General features: G+C 40.8%; 3 protein-coding genes across 7 annotated transcripts in view; 2 read left to right on the top strand and 1 right to left on the bottom strand.

Annotated features, from left to right (window-relative positions):
* Positions 1–118: 118 nt before the first annotated feature.
* On the top strand, positions 119–8,885 carry LOC100119295. Of its 2 annotated transcripts, none has more exons than XM_001603036.6 (11): positions 119–503; positions 1,542–1,756; positions 1,837–2,429; positions 2,512–2,817; positions 2,892–2,954; positions 3,031–3,577; positions 3,652–3,922; positions 3,989–4,168; positions 4,254–4,590; positions 4,688–5,079; positions 5,177–8,885. In XM_001603036.6, the coding sequence occupies exons 2-11, from the start codon at positions 1,600–1,602 to the stop codon at positions 5,445–5,447; spliced, it is 3,117 nt and encodes a 1,038-aa protein (XP_001603086.2). In that variant the 5' UTR covers positions 119–503; positions 1,542–1,599; the 3' UTR covers positions 5,448–8,885. The 2 variants fall into 2 exon arrangements, with proteins under 2 accessions (XP_001603086.2, XP_016840066.1); XM_016984577.3 differs by lacking the exon at positions 119–503 and adding an exon at positions 845–1,308.
* Positions 8,886–12,061: 3,176 nt separating this feature from the next.
* LOC100119358 (multiple C2 and transmembrane domain-containing protein) overlaps positions 12,062–24,515 on the top strand; it is a 30,947-nt gene continuing 18,493 nt past the window's right edge. The window contains exons 1-3 of one of the 3 annotated variants that reach the window (XM_016984481.3): positions 12,062–12,369; positions 20,384–20,757; positions 23,774–24,184. In XM_016984481.3, coding sequence (XP_016839970.1) covers positions 20,703–20,757; positions 23,774–24,184 — 466 coding nt within the window. In that variant the 5' untranslated portion in view covers positions 12,062–12,369; positions 20,384–20,702. The remainder of the gene's footprint in view (positions 12,370–20,383; positions 20,758–23,773; positions 24,185–24,515) is intronic. The other 2 variants (XM_016984480.3, XM_008215119.4) reach the window with 2 other exon arrangements.
* On the bottom strand, positions 15,119–18,241 carry LOC100679324 (speckle targeted PIP5K1A-regulated poly(A) polymerase). 2 transcript variants are annotated; one of them, XM_031926106.2, is made up of 6 exons: positions 17,868–18,241; positions 17,695–17,783; positions 17,204–17,545; positions 17,051–17,139; positions 16,720–16,980; positions 15,119–16,636 (listed from the first exon to the last, which is right to left on the bottom strand). In XM_031926106.2, exons 2-6 carry the CDS (start codon positions 17,772–17,774, stop codon positions 15,189–15,191), a joined length of 2,220 nt encoding a protein of 739 aa, XP_031781966.1. In that variant the 5' UTR covers positions 17,775–17,783; positions 17,868–18,241; the 3' UTR covers positions 15,119–15,188. The 2 variants fall into 2 exon arrangements, with proteins under 2 accessions (XP_031781966.1, XP_008213344.1); XM_008215122.4 differs by having other exon boundaries at positions 17,204–17,550; positions 17,868–18,240.

The following is a 24,515-nucleotide window of genomic DNA, read 5'->3' as shown; positions in this document are numbered from 1 at the left end:
ACATTTTCTTAGTGACTTCTTCGCACACGTACGCATGCAGCGCTCGCATACGCGTCTATGTGGCCAGGGCCTACACGTGTGAGTAACTGAGTGCTTTTCTCTCTCTTTCTCGTCTTCGCGAATTGCGAGCGTAGCACCGGCCATGTTGCGGCCGTCCAGTGCGGCGACTTTGGCACCCACGGGGTTGAAAAATGGCGGAGTCTTGTTTTCGTGAAGATCGGCGCTCATTCATCAGTCGGTCTAGCAAATCTTAGCAAAAACTCGAGTAACAGAACTCGCGACTTTCCAAGCTCTCGTTATATCCGCTGAGTTCAGCAAGTGGTAGCGGTCGTCAGGATTGTCAGGAAAGCGCCTGTCATCCTCACCGCGCGGAGGCTTCTTCGTCGCGCGTCGGCGTGTCCGAAGCTTTTGCTAAGGCAGTGTATAATAGTCTCATCAGCATACCGGGGAGCTCATCGACGAGGAAATCGCCGAGGTTCCGGCGAGATGTGAACCCTTACACAGTAGGTTTTTACTGATTCTGCTTCTAAGTTCTAACCTAGAAATTAGTGGCGCGCTCGCCGCCTTTATCGCGGAGGGCAGAGGTAACCTAAAAGTTGCTGAGAGAGATGCTTGTTGCCGATTATTTTTTAGGAATAATTATTGGTCTTTTCGTTTCTATTAGTATTAGAGAAGAGGATCATGTGTTCTGCAGGGGTGCCAGCAGTATTATGGGGATCATTTGTTGGTGCTTGAGCCAGTAACAAGTGAATAGAGTCAGTGTTTTGTTTGTGCGAACTCGAAATCAGTGTTGAATGCAGTGCGTTTGAAAAATCAATATTTTTGTTCGATAGACTTGGAAACTTGCAATGCAAAATCAGTGGAATGGGTTTTAAAGCTTTTACAAGGAAATCAGTAGTGATTATACAGCTGTCTTAGATCGGATGAAATTTCACACGATTCTCGTGATGCTATTTTTTTTTATTGAATATTCGCGTGGCTGGAGCGTTATCAGCTCTTCGCTCTTAATTTTAGTTTACTTTCGTACGGCTAAGTGAATTTTACGAGTGCTCCAATATCAGTGGACATATATATGTATGTATAGGTATAGTGCAACACGGGAGGCGCTGAGCTCGGGTAAACAAAAAATGGCCGTCAGAAATACAAGTCCAGGCCATATCAATACGATCGATTGAATGTTTTGGAGAATAACTTTTTAGCGAGCCAATCGGGGCTTAGGATACGTGATAATTGATTTGTCGTGCTATCCGGGTGACTAGAATCTTTCGCTCCAAATATTTTGCTAACTTTCAATAATGCCCCTATTAAGTATGTGACGTCCAGCAGATACGTCAATTTTGATTGATTATTAACGATTCACACTTTTTTATTTATTCTTGTAGACCCTCTTTTGAAAACGTGCAATTTTGTCTTTTTCTTGTTTACAATTTTCTTTGATTATTGACTTTGAATTTGCACAGTTTCCAAATGATGTGTGTGCACGTAGTGTACAGTAGTGCTATGCTGAATGTACTCTATACAATTTGCTTTGTATATTTCAGATTTTCATGTGTCTACAAGACCTACTATAAGTCATAAAATCAGTGAAAAACTCTAAAAATGGTTTCTAATGACTTTGATCAGGAGCAATTTGAAAGGCGTCTCCAGTCTTTGAAAGATTCTCAAGAATCTATTCAAAGTCTTTCAGCATGGTGCTTGGAAAGAAGGCAGCACCACAAAAAAATAGTCGCCACTTGGCTGCAAGTTTTAAAGAAAGGTATTTAAAAAAATCAACTGTTACAACTAAATATCAAATCTTACATTCTTGCTAAATTTATCATTTTTTAAATGTTCTAGTCAAAGTGGAGCACAGGTTGACCCTTTTTTATCTGGCTAATGATGTTATTCAGTACTCAAAGCGGAAAAACTTTGAGTTTGTGGAATCGTGGGGAACAACACTGCAACGGGCCACAACAATGGTCCGGGATGAAAAAGTGAAACATCGGATTTTAAGGATTTTTAAAATTTGGGATCAAAGACAAGTTTACGATGAAGAGTTTCTTGCCGATTTGTCGGGGCTCATTTCAGCAGCCCCGAAAAAGAAAGCGGAACCTCAACCTATTCAACAGCCTGAAGAATTTCAAGCTGCCCTTCTTATATCTACAATGAGATCATGTGCCACGCTTGAAACTGCTACTGATGCAAGACTAAGGGATTTAAGAGATAGCAATGTAGATATTGACAATGCTGAAGAATTATGCGCTTCTCTGAAGGATCGAAGAAGAGTAGAAGATGCTGAAAAAGAAGTTGATCAGGCAGCAAGAAACATTGAGAATTATGTCAGAGCTCTTGAAGCTGAGATTCGAGAGAGAAAACAAGTTCTTGATCTACTTGAACAAGCTGATCAGTTTTATGAGACACAGAGGGGAGAAGTAAAAATCGTTGTAAATGTGAGTTTCGTTTTTTTCCCTACAGTTTATGCATTTTAATACACCATATTATGAATTTTTATTCAACATTTGAACATTATAGGCTTATAAAAATTTTGGGAGTAGAGTTAAAAATTTAAAGAAAAAGTTGGATGAACTGGTGCCTTTATTGGCATCACCTATTCCATCACCAGATATAAATGCCCCATCACCTAGTCCTGACAGTGACATTGAGCTTCCAGAAGAGAGTCAAATTGATCAGTCTTCTTTGATAAATGTTGCTCCTCCATCTATGTATGGGTCCTATGGGCAAGATTATAATCCTGTGACCGCTCCAGTTAATAATACAACCGCAGATTTTACAAATAATTTTCAGTCATTCATGGGAGGAAATTTGGACTTCGATACTGTAAGATTTATAATTTTTTTCTACGAAAATAATTTTGTTGCTAAAAGCAAACATAATATTGTATTTTGTTACAGAGAAATATATTTAATGAGGGTTCAGTGGCATCTGGCAATAGTCAACAGTATGACTCTATTGAGGTATGTTTGTTTAAGGTGCATAAAGAAAAAAAAACACAATAATATGCTAAATATGTCAATTTTTTTGTTATTTCAGAATAAGTCAATCGAAGTTATTGATGTACATCCTGCTGAAGTTAATAATGATGAACCAGTTTCAAGTTTTTTGAAAACCGTACTACCATCATCAGATGCAACTTCTGATTCATGTGGTATTCCAGGTCTCGGTTTAGATGCTACAGATGGCATGCCTGAACCTATACCGTGCAATGACTACAGACCCTCTATCATTGGTCAAATGCCATCGACACCAGTGATGAGCAGGCTTATGGGCGGTCCGCTCACACCTATGGGAAATGTGAACAACATTCATTTAGGTCACAGTACGCCATTACATAATAGAAGCTTGAATGGAGAATCTCATACTCCTTCGCCGTATTCCAGTGAAAATAGCCAGAATCCTTCTACAACTGTTAATTCGTTTGAAGGAGCTGCGAGTAATGTGAACCCTCTTCAGCCACCACCTATGCCACCTATAGAGTTTTTAGATGACAATAATTGTTACAATAAACTACCTCCTAAATTCCCTACGTGGACGTTTGCCAATGATACACCAAAGGAACCTCCCAAATGGGAAGAAAAAGGTTTGAGACTGATTTATGTCTTTATTGTACTTCTTAGTAAATTGATCTATAATCAGTAACTTTTGTAATTTTAGTCGTATTTCCGGTTCACAATGATACTAATCCGATTTGGCCAGTGAATGATTTAAAAATGAAAAATTCATGGAATGAGACAAGTAATGAACAATGGGATATGCCTAACGAGCCATCTTGGTCCGAAAACTCTAGAACAAAAGATGAAATCCTCTCTGAAACGCCAGAATCTCCACCTATGTATGAAAAGACAGCATTTAATGAACCAGTGGAATACAATGATTCTCAGTCAAACGAGCCAATTTTAAGTAGTGTTGGTGATGTAGACCACAGGTAATAATTAATTAACAAAACTTTTTCCACGCTTGCCATGTATTACATTTGATGATTTTTTAAAAGGGTTTTACCGATGCCAATGTCAATGGACAAACAATTACCTCATCGGCTTATGAAAGGTGCTGATGTGGATCATCGTAATCTTATTAGTCTTACGGGAAGTCCAGCCAATAATAGTAATGATGGTCTGCCCGGACCTCTTTCAAATAATAATCTATGGACCAATACGGATCAAGATTATCGGTTAGTAGTGCAATGCAGTTTAGTACATTTGTTATCAGACTTATGTAACAAGACAATTCATTTCAATGCGTATTTTATTTTACAGAAGGCCTGTTCAAATTGGCGATATTGTCGAAAGCGTCGATATGGAAATGTCCGATGAGGAAGGCGAAGGTAAGAAGGGTAATCGTGTACTAGTGGATCTACGATCTCAGGATCGTGATATGCGAGTGCCTAACATGCCTCCTGGGCCGCCACCTGGCCCTCCACACCATCACGGAGGCGGTGACATGGACATGCGCTTAATGTCTGGTCCTGGAGGTCCTGGGGGTCCCGGAGGTCCTGGAGGTCCTGGAGGACCTGGAGTTCCCGGAGGTCCTGGAGGTCCCGGAGGTCTCGGAGGTCCTGGAGGTCCTGGAGGTCCTGGAGGAATGAATCCAATGGTAAGCATCCAACGTACATTACATAAGAATAATCATTTAATGCAACAAAATCTTAAAATTACCGATCCTTAAACTTCCCTATAACTTTGAATTGTAGCACAACTCGCCAAGAAGCGGACCCAATCTTGGACCAGGCCCGGGGATGGGACCAGGACCCAGACCAGGATTAGGAGCCGGGTTAGGACCAGGGCCAACATTGGGTCCAGGACCAGCACTAGGACAAGGGCCAGGACCAGAAATGCGAGGAGTAGATGTTAGGCCGCCACCGCCTCCCCCTCCGCCAATGCCTTTTCATCAAGGACAATCCAATTTTCCACCAAATCAGCCTGATTTTCGCCACAATAAATCAATGGATTTCCGGCCTAACCAAAATTTCCATCAAAATCAGTCCGACTTCAGGCCAAATCAGAGTTTTCCGCCAAATCAATCTATGCAGGACTTTCATCAAGGTCCACCGGAATTTGAATTCTTTGATGGACCACTTGGAAGGTATTGACATAAAAAGCTGATGTTGCTTAAGTTTTTGTTCCATCAACTGCTACAGTTACAAATTTACTGTAACATTTATTGTAATTTTTAATTTTAGGGGCTCGTCAATGCAAAGAGGTGGTATGGTTAGCGGGAGAGGCAGCATAGGCCCAGGAATGGGAGGAGGAAATGGCGGAGGTGTCGGTGGAACTCCGTTCCGAGGAGGCGGGGGACCGAGACCACCTTGGATGGATAGAGGCGGACCAGGACCAAGGCCGATGACAATTAGCGGCTTTCCTCCGTCTGCGCGGCGTGGTGGTCCGTTCGGTGGTCGTGGGACGTCTGGCTTTCGTGGCAGGGGCCGAGGAGGTGGTGGTGGGGGCTGGTAGAAGTGGGTTCGACCTCGATAAGTCGAGCATAAAAATAAGGAATCGCGCAGAATCGTAGACTCGCGGCCACCGAACGACAGATCTCTAGCCGTATTCTTGTATATATTTTTGTTAATCGGTATTTATCCCTGCTGTGTACACAATCTCCCTCTTGTTTACTATGCACATATATATATATATATATATATATATATATATATATATATATATATATATATATATATATATCAGGGCTAAAGAACATTGCAGCGTATGCGGAGTCAGTATGAAGTGAAGTGATGTGCCAAGTATGACTTGGCCGTTCTTGGACTTCCCTAACTCCACGACTTTTGTAAACTACGTCTCGATTTGATAGTTTAAGACGAGGCTGCTTCAACTTTGCGCGCTTTTGCCTTTTTCCCTTGATATGGTCCATCTCGTTGGGAAAAGTTGTATCATTGAGCGTTTAGTAAATGAACTTTAAGTTTTATAGTATACGCGATATCGAAGATTTTCATCCAGAATCTTATTATTCTTCAAACAGAAGTTTATTTAACAGTTTTTACTATGCGTTTAATACAAGTGTTACGATCTTTTTCAACGAGAAAAAGTCACACAAATAAAATTAGGCATAACTTTTACTTTGTTTATTTTGATCCCATCGAGAATAACGCGTCTAGTAAAGAATGTAAATAGGTATTACCTTGACTTCCTGGTTGTAATTTCCATTCGAACATTCACTCGTGAAGTTCCTTGTAAGAATGTACACGTGTAAAATCATCATTTTTATTCGTACAAATGTTATTAATATAAACATAGGCGCAATTATGCAAAGTATGTAAGTTTCACATTATTATTTAAGAATGTCAAATGAAAGATAACGAAACATTAAAATTTACTTAATGTTTGCGGCACTCTTGAGGATAACAAAAACTACAGCGTTTTGTAAATAAAGAATGTAGGCGAGAAACGCGAAGCTCTTTGAATCTAGACTATAATTCAGATATTGTTATAAAAACAAAGTGGTTCAAAGTGCTTGTACCAAAATTGATCGCCTCATTAAAGTAGTCATTAGACCTATCAGTGCACTCATTATTGAGTGTATGTTGTTTCTGCGAAAATAGAAATGTCGCAGTTATTTTGAATTACTGAACAATGTATTAATAAAATACAATGCTTTTGTTCTGATTCGCGTTTGTGCATTTCTTCCTAGTTGACTCGAAATGCATTAATATAAGGTTTTTATTAACTTAAAACGTGATCCTTTAAAATGCAGTAGAAGTATAAAATGTGTATAACTTAACTTTTAAGTCGATCAAATAACGGGCACAGCATTGTTAATACTTTTTGTCTGCTCTAATAGTAAAGATATATATATATAAAAGTCCTACTGAGTTCATACTTAAAAATGATAGCTAACGTCGTAGCTTGCAAAAATTACAAATTCTAAAATGTAATACATTTTTATATTTGTATTGTATTTTGAAGTCTACATTAGAATATCAGAAGATCAAAATCAGTAGGAAGAGTGTCGGTTGTACAAAATGTTCTACGTTTCCTGCTATACTTTCATGTTTACACATCACAAATGATATGGTTTTTCTGTATAAAACGAAAGGAATCCCAACTGCTTGACGTGATTTCATCAATAAAATATTGACTCCTACTGAGTTCCTTATCAGCATCCAACAATTATAGTTACCTCGCACTTTCAATAAGATATTCATTTTTGAGCGGTACAATTTCGAGTATGCATTGCCAAGATTTAGAGCGAATTAATGCATAATGATGTAAATCTGAAGGTGCGAGGTACATTGAGTTTTCTTAAATGTAATTTGTATATTATTCTTTTTATGTTCTTTCGTTTTATTTTATCGAATAATGCTATTAATGCGGTGTTTTCGGTATAGTCTGTGATAAACGCAATTCATTTCGTACGTGAAAACAAAATTTAGTAGAATTTTAGTTAAGATATAGTTGAGTCCAAGGAAAAATTGCTTTTAGAAAAGTGAAAAAGAGAAATTGCTTGCGTTTATTTTATTTAAAAACATTGCCATTTTTTTAACAATTTGGCCGCATTTTGTTACTTTTTATGATTTATATATTCTTGGCTGTCTTAATTACGGAAGTGTTCTAATACGTCGATTATTAGATAATTTCAAAATATTTTATATTTACTGAAAAAAGCTATTTTATTTGTTTAAAAAACATCTAATTTTTCAAAAGTTAAATACTTTGGTTGCAATAAATAGATGGATTTTTAGTATATATTTATTTATACGTCCGGTAATTTTCAAACGTACAAATAAATCAAATTTAGACCTTTTAAAATAACGGAAATTGTATAATTGTGCAACGAAGAAGAGACAAATTGAGCCAAAGGGTTACAAAATATAAAATATGTATTACGCAAATTATATACTCAGTTCGGTCACATATATAATTCATAGTAGTATATCTTTTAACCATGGTCTTTTTAAATCTTGTTGAATCTATATGTACAAACGTAAGCGTTTCTTTCGTGGCATTATTCCAAAATGTAAATAAAATTATTTCATATAAAATATAATCAACAAATATATTATTAACGATTTTACCTAATTTTGTAACGATTACAAATTTTTAATTTGTAAGCAATCTTAATTCCCTGAGAAATAGTATACAATTTCTTTTTAATCCAATTAGTTTTGATCATGGGCAATTAGCAATCATATTCATTCACACGTAATTGCACGTTTTCTTTGAGTGAAGTTTTATGATTTATAGATTTAGTGTAAATAAATTATGCTACAAAATCCAATCACTAAAAAGTTAAACAAAAAAAAAATAATGAAAATTGCAGAGCTAATAAAAAAAGCATTTCGTTCGCAATTTTCCAGAAAGTGGAAATGGATAAATAATGAAAATTTTCAATTCGTCAAAAAGAAATCTTGCGTAAATGCATAATTGAAATTGATTTGTGACCTACTGGTACATACATAACTTTTCTAAGAGTGACGCACCTCGGACTCATTTATTTAAAGCACGAAATTCACGTCGATTTGAATTCGCATTTTGTAGTTTGTAAGGCGAAAACAACCGTAATCCTTGATTTTGTAAATACAGAGACTGTAATATATACTTCTATGTTAATGCACATTTCATTTTCGCACGTTTTAATCGGGAATAAAATTTGCGTACGTAAAAATCTTGCTGATTTTTTTTAATGACCTGATGGAAGGATAATTAGTTTGAACAATTTACATGACAGAAAGCTATCGAGTCTCGCTATGAATCGCATTAAAAGTATAAAATTAAAAATTGTGCAAGCTCGAATTATCTTTTCGATCGGAGCGGACTTATAAATATTTATATACATGTACATATAAATATAGATCGAATGAAAGTCTATGTGGTTGCATACTGTGTATGCCGGACGATTTTTTTTACAAAGCTGAATAAAATCTTTATTATACACGACGAAGACGTTTGCTTATTAAACCAAATCTCTCTTCCTATAAAAAAAATCATACATTTTTCACAATTTATACGCACGGTCAGGTCTCGTCGCGCGATTTGTTTATCCGCGAAAGCGCGAAAGAGGGTATATACACAGAATATTCGTTCCCCTTTCCCCTCCAAGCCATTAAGCCGTACACAACTTCATTTTATGCCCCCCTTTTTCCCCTCCGTCATTACTTCGCGTATACACGACATTGCCATTTTTCCGCACACCCCTCATATTTTCCTCGAGACACGATGTCGCCCGATTTCGCGTCTAAAACGGCTGACACACGAGAATATAGATATATGTATGCGTGTGTATATATACATGTATATAGAGACACTTGCTTATTCTCGCCGCACGAGATCAATGAGCGCGTCAGACTTTTCAAAGCATCTTCCTGTATGTATGTATATATCTGTGTCGTCCTTCCTTCTTTCTTACGATGCGTCGCTTAATACGTATCTGTCTTCGGGGGCGATTATTCCGCTCTTGTTTCGCCCAACGTGACGAGCTTTCCCGATGAAAAAAGCTCGACTATCTGACTTTCCATAAAAGTCGAAAAATAATAGCGCATTGTTTCATAAAAATTTGCTAATTTGAAGTAAAACGTCGATCGCATATATAATTTTACACATATGAAAAATCCGTTCAACTGGAAGATCAAGGCACTCGATCCTTCGCGTGTCCTACTTTGGTATTCAAGTGGCATCTTCGTGTACACAAAGTATAGTGGCCCTTCAAGTATACACACTATGTATGTATATATGTATAGGTCGGTTCACACCTGCTCACCACGCGGGCAATCGCGGGTGTCTCTCCGGAATCGAATTTCTTTGTGAATTACCGCGTTAAACGAGCAGCTATTATTTATCAAACGCCATCGCAAGCGATTAATCTAAAAGAGCCGCGCCTTCGATTCGTTAACCGGCGGCTCACGCGAGGCGAGGACTTTTCTCGAAATTAACATATTGACCCGATTCCGAGGTGTGCGCTCGGCAGTTCCAATTACGGACTATTATATATACCGTACATATACGCGAGAGTAGCTATAGCGTTCGTTCTTCGTGAACTACTGCCTTAACGGCAGTTTCGACTTTGACCCTTTATTCGTCGGATTGAAAGTATATATTTATATACGCGTTGTACTCTTGAGCTTTTCAATATATCTCGGTGTGAAGCTCTGATGCACAGAGCGAGGAGCGAAAATTTTCAATTTCGAAACCCAATGCCACAGCCGCATTTTTATTCGCGCGAGGACTAGGTGATATATGGTTCGCGGGCAGGTGCTATGGAAACGGGGCTGCAGCAGGCCTTTATCACCCGCGTGAGCGCGAGGGAAAATCGCTTGCCCTCGTGAGCATCCGCAGCCTTGCATATACGCAGATTACTACGTACTCTACATTATACTGTTGTATACTTTCTTACTTTGGCCCGGCCATATAACTATACGGGCCTTTATCGTCGCGCTTTCGACTGATTGCGTATTCGTTTGGCTTTACGCATGTATAACGAGGACTTTTCGAATACACTTATATTCACATAGGTGCATCAGTTTTTGCTCTGTCGAGAGCGACGAGTTGTCTTATATTTTTTTATGAAAAAAGCTCGCAAGTTTCCCCTGGTATAGCAATATTCGTCGAGATCGAGTGAAGTACCGGCGGCGGAGGAGCAAAGTTTGTTCGGAACTTTTTTTAAATTCATTGTATGCCATTCTTTTTCGATCTAAAAAGTATATCGTGTAACTTCCCTGCGTTTGCGAACTTTTTAATTGCCAATGAAACATCAGCGGGAGAATTAGAAAAGGCCGAATTGAAAATTTTAGCGATAGAGCTCTTTTCCAACGTATATACGTCATCGCGGCCGTGAGAAGTTTAATTTTTCTTAAGGAGCAATAAAAACTGACCAAGTAGTGCGTATAGAGTCCATTTCAAATAAGCAAACTAAGGGAGACTTTCTGCAATAATTTTGAATCTCGATGAGGCTAATAAGCTAAACCACGTACACATGTAAATCCAGCAACTCCTCTGGCGCACTTTAATTGGAGTTCGCAAACTCGTTATCCCACACTAGCTTACGATACTGCGCGATCGCCACACGTGTGACAGGTCAGTTGGAGCGAATATTCTTATCTCTGAAGAATACCTCGTTTAAAATTTTGAATCAAAAGTTAACAACTCTTTATTTTTGGGAGAATACCGTGCAACGGCCTGTGCAAGGTAAACTCAAACGCGACGTGATCGAAGGAAAATTGGGTATATGCGACGGGTCGGAGTCCACGCCTCTCTCGCGTCTGCTTTGCAATTCAACTGGCGCGTTGCAGAACGCGAGGAGCTATTTTTCAATCTCTTCTTCTATATTTACAAGATTTATTTTTACATCACTCACGAGAGGGATCGTCATCGTCGCGCATATAGAACAATAGAACTAAAAGTTAGAGCGACAAGATCACGCGGCTGAGTCAGACAGGGCAGAGCGTAGCATCCCGAGAATGATTAATAGATCACAAGTTTACGGAGAGAGATAGACGGAATCCCGTGTTCCGAAAAGGGTCAACAAAATCACGAGCTTTCATCCTCCTATACCCATACACATGACACAGAGCTCCTTTGCACCGCTCCCCTCCAGGCATCCCGGCGCATGCGCGCACGACCCTGTCAAGTCATCATCCCCTTCGTCTGTACAGCTGCCATGAAAAAAGCTCGCCGGCTGTCGCAAGCTCCTCTCACTAGCCCCAAGAAAGCGCGCACGTCCTGCACACACATGACAGACTACAGCGATTCTACACAGCCTGCATAGCGGTGCACACGAACGTACACAGCTGCAGGAGGGCACACACGTGCTGCATCGCGCATATCGGCTCCGGTCGATAGAGCCTAGAGTAGTCGCCCTCCTCTCCCTCTCGGCTCGCGGCGCATCCCGTGCTTTTTCTCTTCCAGCGCGAGCTTTCTACCGAGATCCTCTCTCCTCACCCCCTGGCGGGCATCAAGATTTTACCCTGTATGTGTACCATAACACAGCGCAGTGTCTGCTTCTCTCTATACTCTATATACACACAGCGCGACATACCCCCGACGACTCTGACTCACGACACGTCCGCCCCTCCGACGTCGACTCTGTGCCACCCTCTCCTCTTCGAGCTCAGTGGCCTCCCGTTCCCGAGCGCGCGAGCCTCGCGACGTCCTCTCAGTACAGTGCCGGTCTCTCCGACGTGTACATCGCGCTCCGCGTATCATCACAATACCAAGTACACATCGAGGAACATACGCGGCTCGCTGGCGAGAGATAAAGTCACACCGAAATATGCTAAGCGAGTAGGAGATACGTTACGATAGCGGAGGTCGAGTCGGCGGCTGCTGTGGAAGGAGTATGACCGAGTGCTACTACTCTACTACTGCTCGAGAGCGCCAGTCGCAAATGAGACGCGCGAGCGCGATTACCGCTTCTTCTCAGCTCTTGGTAGGTTTTCTCCTCTGACCGTGTGTGCCTGTGTGGGTGAGTCGCGAGCACGTTTCTCTGGAGATGCTCGCGACGAGTGCGTCTTTTGTTTTTTTTCATTTTTACGCGTGATGAAACGTTGCACAGCGAGACTAAATGCCAATTGACAGTATAAGCAGCGCCGTGAGATTATTAAACCAGAAGTACATCTCTCTGTGCAGCTGCAACTTGAACTAATCCTCTGCCGCCTTTTTACGCGCCTATATACGTAACAGCCGATTAAGCCAATTGGGAGACGCCGATATCCGCCCCATGCGCGCGTGTGTACACATTGCGGAGTGTCTATCTCTTTCCAATATACGTACGTGTGCCGAGAGCAAGTAGAGTGGAAACTGCGCGAGTGAGATAGAGACTTAATTACGCCTCGTGGGGCTGCGGATGCGATATTTCGCGGCTTGGATTATCGCCGATGCGTTTTGATGGGGCTGTGTGACGTTGTGAGAATTGTTTATATCCTCTGACTGTCAATTTTGTGGCTATTGAGATACAACTCCTGTGCGTATGTTGCACATTAGTGCGCGGAGTGATTTTTCGGGAAACGCTTTTTTAATTAACGACCTCGAGACTGTAAAACCTTATCGATAGATATAATTGCGTCCGGCCGTTGAGAAACAGAGTCGTTTCGGAAAAGATAATGATTTTCTGGAAAACGTTAAATAGTCGTTTAGCACAACATACGTGTTATATATTTCAATTCTTACAAAAACAATCGAGTTCTTAAAAACGATTTTCAAATATTCGCTGCTCCAAAACCCGTAAAACTTTCGAGAATACAGTCAACATCTCCAAGTTTTCGCATCTGCGAGAGAGAGAACAACGTTAAACGTCGGTAATTCAAAAAAAAAAGAAATTCCTAGTCCTAGTATAATAGTCCTCGTTAACTTTAAAATTCATACAAATTATCAACAGAAACGCGCAGCGTCTGAGTGCGTGAGTACGCGAACACGCGCGCGCGCGTGTGTGTGTGTGGGCGCGCCGTCAACTTCATGCTCGAGTGCTATAATGAGGCAAAGCACGCATGTTCAGGGGTACACCTCTATATATCCATAGACGAAGCTCTGGGAATGAATTTGTGCGTTGCAAGTTTTGAATTTTCACGGCGCATTAGCGTTCGTTGAACACCGACGATTTGAAACTGAATTTGGCGAACGTGTGATTAATAAATTTTTCGCTCCGCTGCTGCGCATAATTAATATAGACGTTGTGCGAATTTGTGAAAGTGAGCGGTGAATTTTTTATTATTTATTTTTTTAACATCAACCTTCTTAATTAAAAACTGCTCTTACGTGTGATTCATCAGAGTCATTAGTGGAGAGCTTTTTTAATGGAAAAAAAAGTTCGCGTGTCGAAGCTTTTAGCAGTAGCAACAATACACGCTGCGAGATCCATTGCCTTAGATTAATGCGCTATGTAATAATTTTGCTCGAACGGAAAGTCTTCGCAAGAATCGTATCAGCTTTCGACAATCGATATACGTTGCGCGCTAAATGAACCGATGAGAGCTTTATCAGCGCGAGACAAACTGCAATTTTCGCGACACGCTTCTGTGTGGTAATACACCTATAAATATACGATATATTGATTTTTTTCTTATTTTTCTACACTGTTTAAATCGGATCGATACGTTATTTAAAGAGCGACCGGCTACGAAAATAGTCGAAGAAACTAAAGACCTTAGCGGAAAACGAGCTTTCGAGTGAAAACTTTTCGGAGTTGCATCAACAAACGGCTTATATGGCACGATTCACGAATATCCACAACGTACACACACGCGCGCAATTCAAAGCGTAGAGGGTATAGATTAGGATGAAATATCGTGAAAAGAGTCGTACAAAAGAGCGATAAAATCGCGTCGCGTTTCCGCGCGCGGAATTCTCGTAATGCAAAAATATACCGTATAGACGAGGACCTTTACATGGCCGAGGTAACGGCCCGGCAAATCGCGCCGTTATTACCGGCGCCTACAGGGAATATACAGCGCGGAGAGGTGTATATAAAGAGAAGCTGCTAGCGTTGCGATCGGCTTGAGAGCAGGCGACAGTGTCGCGATTTCAATAATTCAATGCCTTATGCAGGCGAGGCCGGATAAAGACCCAGGAGAGATGTGTCCCAATCACTGGGTGACCCGTTGCTTCAATTTCCGATCGATTGTCTCCTCGCCCAGCTTCTCCCTTTATCTCTCACTCTCTCTGCTGTATATAGCAGGAGAGAAAAATTAGCCCGCGTAAAATAGTTAGCGCTCGGCCTGCATTTGCCTTCGATTCGCAATTGAATTTCCCGCGCTACTGCAAAAAGCTTCTTCTCGTTATTATTGCGGCGTTGAAAAGCCATCGAGTTACGGGAGGACGGCTTTGTGTTTTCCCTTTTCCAAGTAGAGGCCTGCAATACGGAAATAGCCTGAAGGGGTGTACAATTAGAGCTGTGTCAACATACCTTCTAGTTATAGGCGCATGCGGCTTATTTGCGCGGCTTCGAGTCGATAATTTCGCGGGATTTGATAGAAGATATCAATTATTTGATGAGCTCGGCGACGCCTTTGCCGCGCGCTAATTGACTGGGTCAAGTAGACATGCGCGCGGGTGTGTTACAAGCCTTTACAAATATTAACTGACTTTATAATGTCTGCGTTGTTGGTCTCTACGTTCATACTTACTTCCTTTTTGAGGCTTGCGTCTATTGTGGATGGATATTAATAATTCATACATGCTTCTGATTTTAATCAAGTATACTATTTATTGCTACTGAAGGCTCTTGTGTTAACTTTGAACAAATATAAATATTTAAGGGTTTGGATTTTTATGTATGTACTCGAAAACTTGCTTTAAAATCGATTGAGTTTTGACTAAAAAGTAGTTTACAAATTTATTGAATATTTTGCCTGAACATCCGTTGTCGAAGACTGTTATGACTACACAATCGTTCGGCGTTGCTTTTCTCGTAATGTGACATTTCACGTCCATAATTATATCTGATACAAGAGACAAGTCTTTTTTCTTCTCCATATCATCGATTAACATCTTGGTTATAAGTATCTCTTTCTCAAGTGCATTCGGAATGTGACGATTTACTTTATAATTTTTTCGATTAAACCATAAACATTGATTCCCTTTGCAATGTAACACTGTTACATTTTCAACTTCTGGATTTGTTTTAGTTTCATTGACTTTAAGATTTAGTACTTTTTCCAAAATCTGTTTGACTACATTTGAAGTTATGTCGAACCAAGTTGTGTTATTATTAGATTTATCTTTTATTAAATTCCCATTTTTTCTGGATGCAAAAAGTTCGGCAAACTGAATCTGTAATGTAATACTTTCTTGTTTGATCTTATTGTACTTTACTATGTAATTCTGTTCATTGAATAAATTTTTTAATAAATCTATATAACCGTTCTCTGATGAGTCATGAACTATTTTTGCAGCAATTGAAAAATAATTTTGAAATTTTTTTAGATTTGCACTGCAGACATTTTTCATTATATTATTATTTAATTCAATAGGATCTTGTAAGCATATTGGTTTCCAAGTTTGTAACACTTGAGGATTTTTGTCCACTTCTAGATAGTTTATGTATCTCATCTGGCTTGGTGACAAACAATTTCCTTCTTTCAACTGTTCTCTGCTGTATGATTGACCATCAATAGGGCAAAGAACTTGAGTTTCAAAGTCATAATTTGCATAGAATTCAAAAAATTCTCCAAGTATTTCGGGTATACTCTTGTTTGTATATTTGTTTTCAGCACGAAGCCTTGCTGATTGTTGAAAGTCTTTGTTAAAGTTTACTTGCCAACCCTTAACAAATATTGGCACTGAACATTCTTCTTGTAATTTGATTACAGGAGGAACAAGCTTGATTTGTTGAAGGTAAAATATGAATAAGATTGTAATTGCATATTTGGTAATGCCAATATCATTGCTCATATGATAGACATGAAGCCAGTACTTGATTAACATCATAATTGGCGTGAAGCGAACATCACTTGATAGATAATAATGTACAAGTTTGCTGTTATACAGCGCTAGACTATTTTTAAAGGAAATATCACAGCGCACCTTTGTTGGCAAATAAAAACACTTGATTATTGGAATTTTTGCTCTGCGAATAAAACAGAAATTTGTAAAAAGATGTATGTTGCTGCGCAGAACTTTTTCGATTATTACAAAAAGCCTATCCACTGTAATAACATGAGGACCTCTGACACAGGTATTTTCTTCAACAACTGGTATACCTGCAATGAAATATTAATGGATTAAATTAATCTGGACTTCTATTTGTTTGATGTAACATATATACAATATACTGATATAATACCTATATTCAAAAAAATATCCAAATCTGAATTTTTAAATCCTAAGCCAATGACCGTTGAACCAAACATATGACTCTTCAATTTGGATAAAGTTGTTTGGAAAAGTATGTCTAATGTTTGACATACTGGTTCATAGCGTTGTTTGACATCATCATTGGTTATAGCTACAGCTTTAATAAACGCTTGTAGTTGATCATTAAAACTTGATTGACTATTAAAAACTGTCTTTATTTTATCATAACATAAGCTAGGAGTTTCATCATCTGCAAGTATAATCAATTATTGAATAAAAATGAAGATTCTTCACAGTCTGTAGAAAGATAGTTTTCATACGTTTTTTGTTGTAACGCTGAAATGAATAAATACACAACTCTTTGTTGCCTACTTTGATTGTTTTAGACAATACGATTTCTCTAGTTTTTCTGTAAAAAAAACATCATTAAAATCTGATATTTTTGTACATTCCATTATAGAATCTAATCTTACTTGTCTTGGAATTCAATGGTTACATCATTGAAACCATCATTCGCTATTACATTGTATTTCTTGATCTGTCCAAATTGTGAAATACATTTTATAATTTCGTTGATATATATGTCACTAGAAACACGATTAATAAAAACAGCCCTCTGACTCCTCTCTTTTTGTTGATGAGCAAAGCTGTTTATATGAGTCACCAAATCATGCTTGTTTTGAAAAATCTTATTACAAATTTCACATTTCATATCATCATCTTCCATTTTTCTCTTCTTACAATTCTTAACTTCGCAATTAACAATTTCCTTTTCCCAAACAATTCGCCAAAAAATTAAAAAAAACGATATTGTACTATTCTGAAAATAAGAACAGATCAATTGTTTAAAACAATGGGGCGAGGGGCAATAAAGTGATAACTTGATTTTTGTTCTCTAAGTCACATACTTATTCCTCGAGAACTCGGTATAAATGAATAAAAATAAAACAAAACGTTTACATACGTCACACAATAAAGATCCATGGAATAGACGAATAACTCTCGCCGACACTTAAAGCGTAACACGCACCGTAAAGCATACATGCACTGCAACTGAACAAAGAACTACATTATATCCACGCAACATGTGAAAAATCTCTAGTTTATACTACTTATATATCAATTGTCTATAGTTACCTCTCTTTATCCTTCACTGCAACAATCAAGAGTAAGTATATCTTACACGCACTTGCAGCGTCCATTCATGAGCTTGGCTGTGATTCTCGACTGTTTACATTTGCGACACATTCCAAGCCTCAACTATAGGATGATTTCCGTATTATGTATAACCTAGAGCTACACCGGTGCGCTAACCTCACGCTGCCAGAAAGGGCTTCTTACGCCACGGATTTGCGTGACTTGGCGGATTTAATCAAGCGGTGCTATAAAATATTGTACAATACTCGAGTCGTATATTCACTTTCCAGCAAGGCGTAAGCACCCTCGCCGTGCCCGAATGTGCCTCATACGACACTTGTATCGTAATGTACTATGGGTCACTGAAACTAAAGAAATCGCTTCCGCGCATACAAAAGTATATGAAATATGACTAATTCATTTTTTCAGCGTCATTGGTGCACCGGTTAAACCAAATTTGGGATGCAAGGTAATGCCATTTTTCCGCTCATTGGATAGCTATATTGTTGAGAACATTTATTACTTATTTAATTCATAATTAACTATACATACTTAATAATTATATAGCTAATTTCGATAATATTAATAAAAAGTTCATACAATAAGTTTTCCGGATGTCGCCGCGAAATCAAAAATGATATTTTCGCAGGACGCATTCAAGCGCGGCTCGGTTCCCGCCGTCCCGCCGCTGCGCGCGGAGAGAGCGGTGGCGGCCATGTCGTCTGCGCGCTCCCCTCCCCTGCCTCTACACCAAGCAAATTTTTTTTCATTAATTATCTCGGAACTTTGCGCTCATCGGAATCGAGTAAAAAATCGTTTCCAATGCAAAATTTAACGCTCTTTCCATTGATGCCAGCCATTTTTTCATAGGTCAAGCCGATCTCGAGATATAAGCAAAAATAACTTTCGCACGCTGTTTTCGCATAGAACCCCTCGTTCTAGGAAGCTGCAAATTTCAGAATCGGCTTTTCCGACCCCGATTTACCAAATATCCAAAATGCAGCCATTTCTACCGCAGGGCGATTTCACAGCTAATTTTACTAGACTAGTATATAGGTAGTTTAGGGCATTGGGCAGATGGCTGCATTGCCGGTCACGTGACCAGTGGCGGGACCTTTGAAACAATCGCTTTTTCACGTCCTCAGAAGGAATTACTTATACCTGTACTCCTTAATTAATCGACTTTTGCCCTCAGCAGTAATATCGCACACACGCGAAGAGATAATTCGTATTAACAAGTCATCCCCTCGATGATAAAAGAAACCACCCATCGTCAATAATTACACACACACACACACACACACACACACACACACAGCTGCGACGATGATGAGTATAATAAGCCGATGATGGATATAGGGAAACCGACGGCGGCAATTGTTTAATATTTGAGGCAAAGCCGAGAGAAGATAAGCAGCTTTTGCGTGCGATGATGCACGAATCGCTACATTTATTATTGACGGGATAGGAACTGGCGTAACCGAATGTATACAGACATGCGGGGGAGCTTTCAGAGACGCACGTATAAGTATACAACATTAATCCAATTTAGCAGCGAGTCGTCTGGGCTATTTCCGAAAATTCACCTGGCATCGCGTTCAGTTTCACTCTGACGGTCCGCTCTCTGCGTGGGAAATTAAATAAGTTCGTCGCTGCTTGCTTTTTAAACTTTCGAACGTCTCTCTTTTCCCTATACTTTGAATTTTCGCGCGTGTGTGCTGTGGAAGAAAAAAATTCACTCGATGTTTAAACGATTTCGGCGAATAGTTAAGTCAGCAGTGCACAAAGAAAATCAGGGCGAAAATCGATTTTCACTGAATAAAGGAGCTCATTTCGACTCTCTTGTCAACTTCATCTATAGATGATCCCGCTCTCTGGCTCGAGCTTCGAAGGGCTATAATCTGATACTCAGACGAGCGAGATTAGCTCGCGCAAAAAAGAGACGACACTGGCTTTATTATTTCACGTGGATCGATGGGGTCTTTGTGAAAAATAGAATGCCAATGGTACCGCCTGTTTAATTACGTGCCTATTTCTGAACGAAGAACTGCAAATTTTAAATTTGCGTCGTAAGCTTGTCGTGCGTCATCTAGATTTTTCGGTCGTAAGCTTATGAAAAGATTGCGCATATGATATTGCACCGTGTATACTCGTGGGAGTGATATTTTCGTTTTTTTTACGAGCTCGAGAACGACCGCTCTTATCCAAGCTTCTGTTACGACCCTTCTCTTCTTTATCGTGTCGTTTTTTTGTACGTAAAGCGAGGCATCTTCAGCGAGCGCGTTATCACTCTTTCGACTGTGATATAAGAAGCTTCGACGGTTACGTAACAGAGACCCAGTTACCGCGGCATAATTAAAAACGCATTTAGCTAATAATAATAACGAGCTTCAATAAGCTTTCCACCAACGAAGCCACAATCTGCAATTCAAATTTCCCGCGCGGAAAGCTCGCTTCAAAGCGGTTCAAGTTTCCGCCAAAAGTGAAAGCTCCTCCTCTTTGTCTTCTGTTCGCAGTAGATCCAGCCAAGCTGCAAGACTCTCTCGTCCTATATGCAGGTAGCCGTCGCAGAGCATCGTAGCACAGCGCGAGCTTTAAAAGTGTACAGTAGCAGCGGAGGCGGCGCTCGATGCCGACGAGCTGCTGTGGGGCCATCGATCGCAGCAGCAGCAGCAGCAGCAGCAGCAGCGGAGCAGTAGCCTGGAGGCTCTGGGAATATGCTAGAGAAGAACGGCGGAGCGTCGGAGGCGTGCAGCAGCAGCAGTTGCTGCTGTTTGAGGGACCCCGAGCCTCCTGCCTGCTACTGTGAGCGAAGCGCCGGCGAGACACTCTAGGATGAGCAAGAGCGTCGAGCTGCTCGCGAGCTCCGAGGATGCCGAGCCGGCGCATGGTGAGTCGTCGTAATAACGCATTTTTAAGGTTTCTCCTCTATACATGTGAGCTTTTCTCTGTCGCGGGCAGAGGTTGAACTTGTCGGGGGTCGCGCACTCAAATCAGACGCGGCCGGCCTTTTTGTGGAAGAGCGCAAATGAGGCCGAAAGCTCGAGAGCTTTTTTGCGCCAGCTGAGAAATGAAGCTGCTCGTGACGTGTGTTTCAGGGCGGAAGTTTGGGGAGATAATTTGAGCGATGAAGTTGAGCGATAAAAATTCGTTATTATATCTCGGAGAGAAATTTGTAACTTTGGCGGGAAGAGCTTTTTTCCGAAAAGTTTGGAATTCCTCTGTTATAGGATATTCCGAAACTTATGACTCGCGATAGCGATAATTAATTTCCGGGACTCTGGAGAGCTTTTGCATTAAGCTCTGCAAAAACACAAATTGCGCGTGTTTAGGGTATTTAGTTGCTGGAGCCTATGCGTCTTAACTAATCCCGAACAGCAAGCTTTTTTGTTATATCAAACAAAGACCTCGTCGGGAACGGCATCTCTCGAGAGCTTGTGAGCACCTGCAGCTAAGAAAAGCTCGCAATTTAATTCCGTCTCGAGTGTTTAACCCTCGTCGAGTGTCGAGTTATATTGCAAACATGGATTATTTTACCGGAGCTTTATTGAGCTTTACGTCGACCAAAATGCGGTGGCTCGTTGAAGATGTGCAGTTTATATAGTCTTTGAAAAATCCGAGCTTTCGCGGCACGGCTATTTTTAGGCGGACGTGTGAGAGTAAACGCGGAGGCGTAAAGCTGACAAGGAGACCCTTAGACCATTCGGGCGACAAATTATTCTTGCTAATAAGAAATTATTTTGGGATCGAAAAATATCAGTTTTATTATTCGCAGTCGAATATTTTTTTATTCATCGTTGAAATAGCGAGAATCAAGAGCGAATCAAAATTAACGTTTCGATAATTGTTCGATTATGAGCGAGAGCAAACATTTACGCGTCGAGCTTACTGGTCGGAAATTGGCTCATCAGTCAATCGACACGTCCGGACGCCTATATACCTACCGTATATCGAAATGGCGACTAATGAAAAACGACTGCATCGAGGAAATCGTGTTAATTAGATACAATTAACTCGAGAGCGTCCGTTTAAAAGCTTCCACTTAACCACGTGTACTCGAAAGCTTCGTTAAGTACAACAACGCGCCGAAAACACCGTATCCCTTGTTTATCATCACATCTTACATGGCTAGCGAAAAAAGCACAGTCTCTGAAGGTCCGATCGATCGTGGCGTATTCAAAGCTGGACTTGCAGCCGATTGGGCTTGCGGGCGCGTGAGGGATCCAATTACGCGCGATGAAGCTCTAAGAAACTTCGCGGATAATCCGACCCGCGGCATTCTACCTCTGTGCTGGACTGTACCTCGCTCAGGTGCTGTACACTCTGCGCAGCCTCTTTTTTCTTTCTCCTTTTATACTCTCTCGAGTTCGGATGAAGAAGCAGGACTAATACCGGAAAATCCTAGGATCAAATATCGAGTGTATATACGGTTAGATGGAAAGAGAGAGAGAGAGAGAGAGAGAGAGAGAGAGAGAGAGAGAGAGAGAGAGAGAGAGAGAGAGAGAGAGACAGAGAGAGACAGAGAGAGAGAGAGAGAGGAGCTTTTTGCTATATACATATATACATGTCTCTGTTGGGAAATCTCGGAGGGAGAGCTCGGACGATGCTGACGCATGGCTGAGCTCTGGGCTTTCTTATCGAAGCTCCGGAGCGTCGTGTGTATGTTAAAGATTTATTTGCGGTTTGTTATGTGTTGTTCAGCGGAGAAATGAGATTTCTTTGATAAGGAACTTATTAAAAGGGAGGAGAGAGAGAGAGAGAGAGAGAGAGAGAGAGAGAGAGAGAGAGAGAGAGAGAGAGAGAGAGAGAGAGAGAGAGTTATGTATTGTACGGTTGTAGAATTATTCAAAATGTTCGTCGCACTAGCGAATATTTCATGTAGACACGTGCAACTTTTTCAAAAAATAATGTGTCAGGTCTGAAGAATAGGGGCGTATCGATAGTCGATACGCGAGAAACGCGACACACTGTGGCATTTCGAGTGCTGAACGAGACAATTTTTTAGCCTCGGCTATATAGTCGTCGTTCTTACATACTAAATCCGTAAAGGGCAGCATAAAAGACACAACATCCCGTTTGGAAACTTTCGTTGTCTCGAGAAATTCGGTTTCAAAATATTTGCGCCTTCGGATTGCGTGAACGAACGCGTGTCAATGAGATTAAGGGCGTTCGATAAAGGAAAAGCTATGGATGCTCGTATAGGCGAGCCTTATCCTCGGTAAACGGAGTATTTGACACTCGAACGACACGACCGATATAGAGAGAAAGAGGAGTGAGTGGGATTCGAAAGATTTAATGTTGCTTACAACGCATTAACTCGGCACTCTGTTGTAATGTTGTTATTTTACGATTCGATACAATAATTTCGATCCCGTACATGCATTAATACTGGTGCGAGCTAGAATGAATTGGCTTGTCAAAATATTAATATAGACGAGACCACGTGAAATCGCGTGGGCCCTCGCATACGCGCCGGGATCGTGTGCGGCTTTTATACGTTAATTTCTTCATTTGAATAACGGACAGATGTGTGCTTGCGGGTATATTTCGGCTCTAGAATCGATGTTCGCGACGCCCTTGAACACCTACGTGTATATAATAGTATAGGATATCTTTAGTGCGAATCGAACTTTCATCGATTAAGCTTTTTCGAACGCGAGCTTTCGAGACTTTGAAATGATTGAAAACTGCATCCTTTGATTAGAAAAACAATACAAAGCAATAAAAACTTATATTCAACTCGGCGAACTTCCACTTCGTTCACAAAGCTTTCTCGAGTGCGCGCCTCTGAGCTACATAGATGAAAGATACCGCCGCTCCCGTTTTGCGATATCTGCTCTGAACTCCCGCCAAAAATATCAAAGCGTAAAAAATCCGCAAATCATCACAAAAAAAATTCTTTGCAGAGGAGAACCGAACGGACGATCGCTCCAGGCTGAACCTAAACGGGAGTCGTCAGCTGTCGCGTAGCGCAACGGAGCTTCGCGAGAGTCCAAAGGGTGGCGAAAGCTCGTCGGCGGGTCGTTCGCCGGAGCATCGCCGGGCCCGTACCGGCGACAGCGGAGTCATCCACAGACTGCGCCATCAGCACCGACATGTCTCCGTGGCTCAGAGGACCCACGAGTTCTTCGCTACCCTCAAGTCCAGATGGGTCAGAAGTCGAAGCAAGGAGAGAAAGAAGTCCAAGGACGCCGGGCTACTGCTCGACTCCCACGGGAAGGCCCAGGAGTCGGACTACGCGGCGGACTACTCGTCGGAGCACAGCAGGAGCTCATCGGCGACCCAGAGCCCTGCCAGACACTACCTCAATCATCCTGGTGAGAGATTTTTTTTTTTTTTGTAACCGGTATAATCGTATACGTTGTTTCGGATAGCTGCGTGTGTATCGAGCATAGCTGCAACCGAGTCACTACCGTAAGACATACACACGCATATAGGTAATAGAGTCTCGGTTACAAATTAATTGCAACAGCACTTTGGCCGCATATTCTCTCGGTGTGCATCGTGTACGTCAAACAAGAGATGATTGACGGTGTTGAGATATCGAGTATCGTATACCAAGCAATGTTTTGTCAAACATAAATATATCCGTCAAATGAAGTGTTTTATGAAAAAAATAAACACGTATATCGGCGAAGCAATTCAAAG

Source organism: Nasonia vitripennis, chromosome 3 (assembly GCF_009193385.2).
Source record: "Nasonia vitripennis strain AsymCx chromosome 3, Nvit_psr_1.1, whole genome shotgun sequence".
In the NCBI taxonomy this organism is placed as follows: domain Eukaryota; kingdom Metazoa; phylum Arthropoda; class Insecta; order Hymenoptera; family Pteromalidae; genus Nasonia; species Nasonia vitripennis.
Note: the sequence above shows the minus strand (reverse complement) of the source record. Positions and strands in the feature narration are given on the sequence as shown.

Excerpts from the sequence above, each read along its gene's own strand:
- LOC100119295 (XM_001603036.6), top strand. The coding sequence starts at position 1,600 with ATGGTTTCTAATGACTTTGATCAGGAGCAATTTGAAAGGCGTCTCCAG. Across the intron at positions 2,430-2,511 it reads AAGTAAAAATCGTTGTAAAT|GCTTATAAAAATTTTGGGAG; the intron begins GTGAGTTTCGTT and ends TGAACATTATAG. Across the intron at positions 3,578-3,651 it reads TCCCAAATGGGAAGAAAAAG|TCGTATTTCCGGTTCACAAT; the intron begins GTTTGAGACTGA and ends TTGTAATTTTAG.
- LOC100679324 (XM_031926106.2), bottom strand. The coding sequence starts at position 17,774 with ATGTATGCTTTACGGTGCGTGTTACGCTTTAAGTGTCGGCGAGAGTTA. Across the intron at positions 17,546-17,694 it reads ATGGATCTTTATTGTGTGAC|TACAATATCGTTTTTTTTAA; the intron begins GTATGTAAACGT and ends TTTTCAGAATAG. Across the intron at positions 16,637-16,719 it reads GGATATTTTTTTGAATATAG|GTATACCAGTTGTTGAAGAA; the intron begins GTATTATATCAG and ends ATTTCATTGCAG.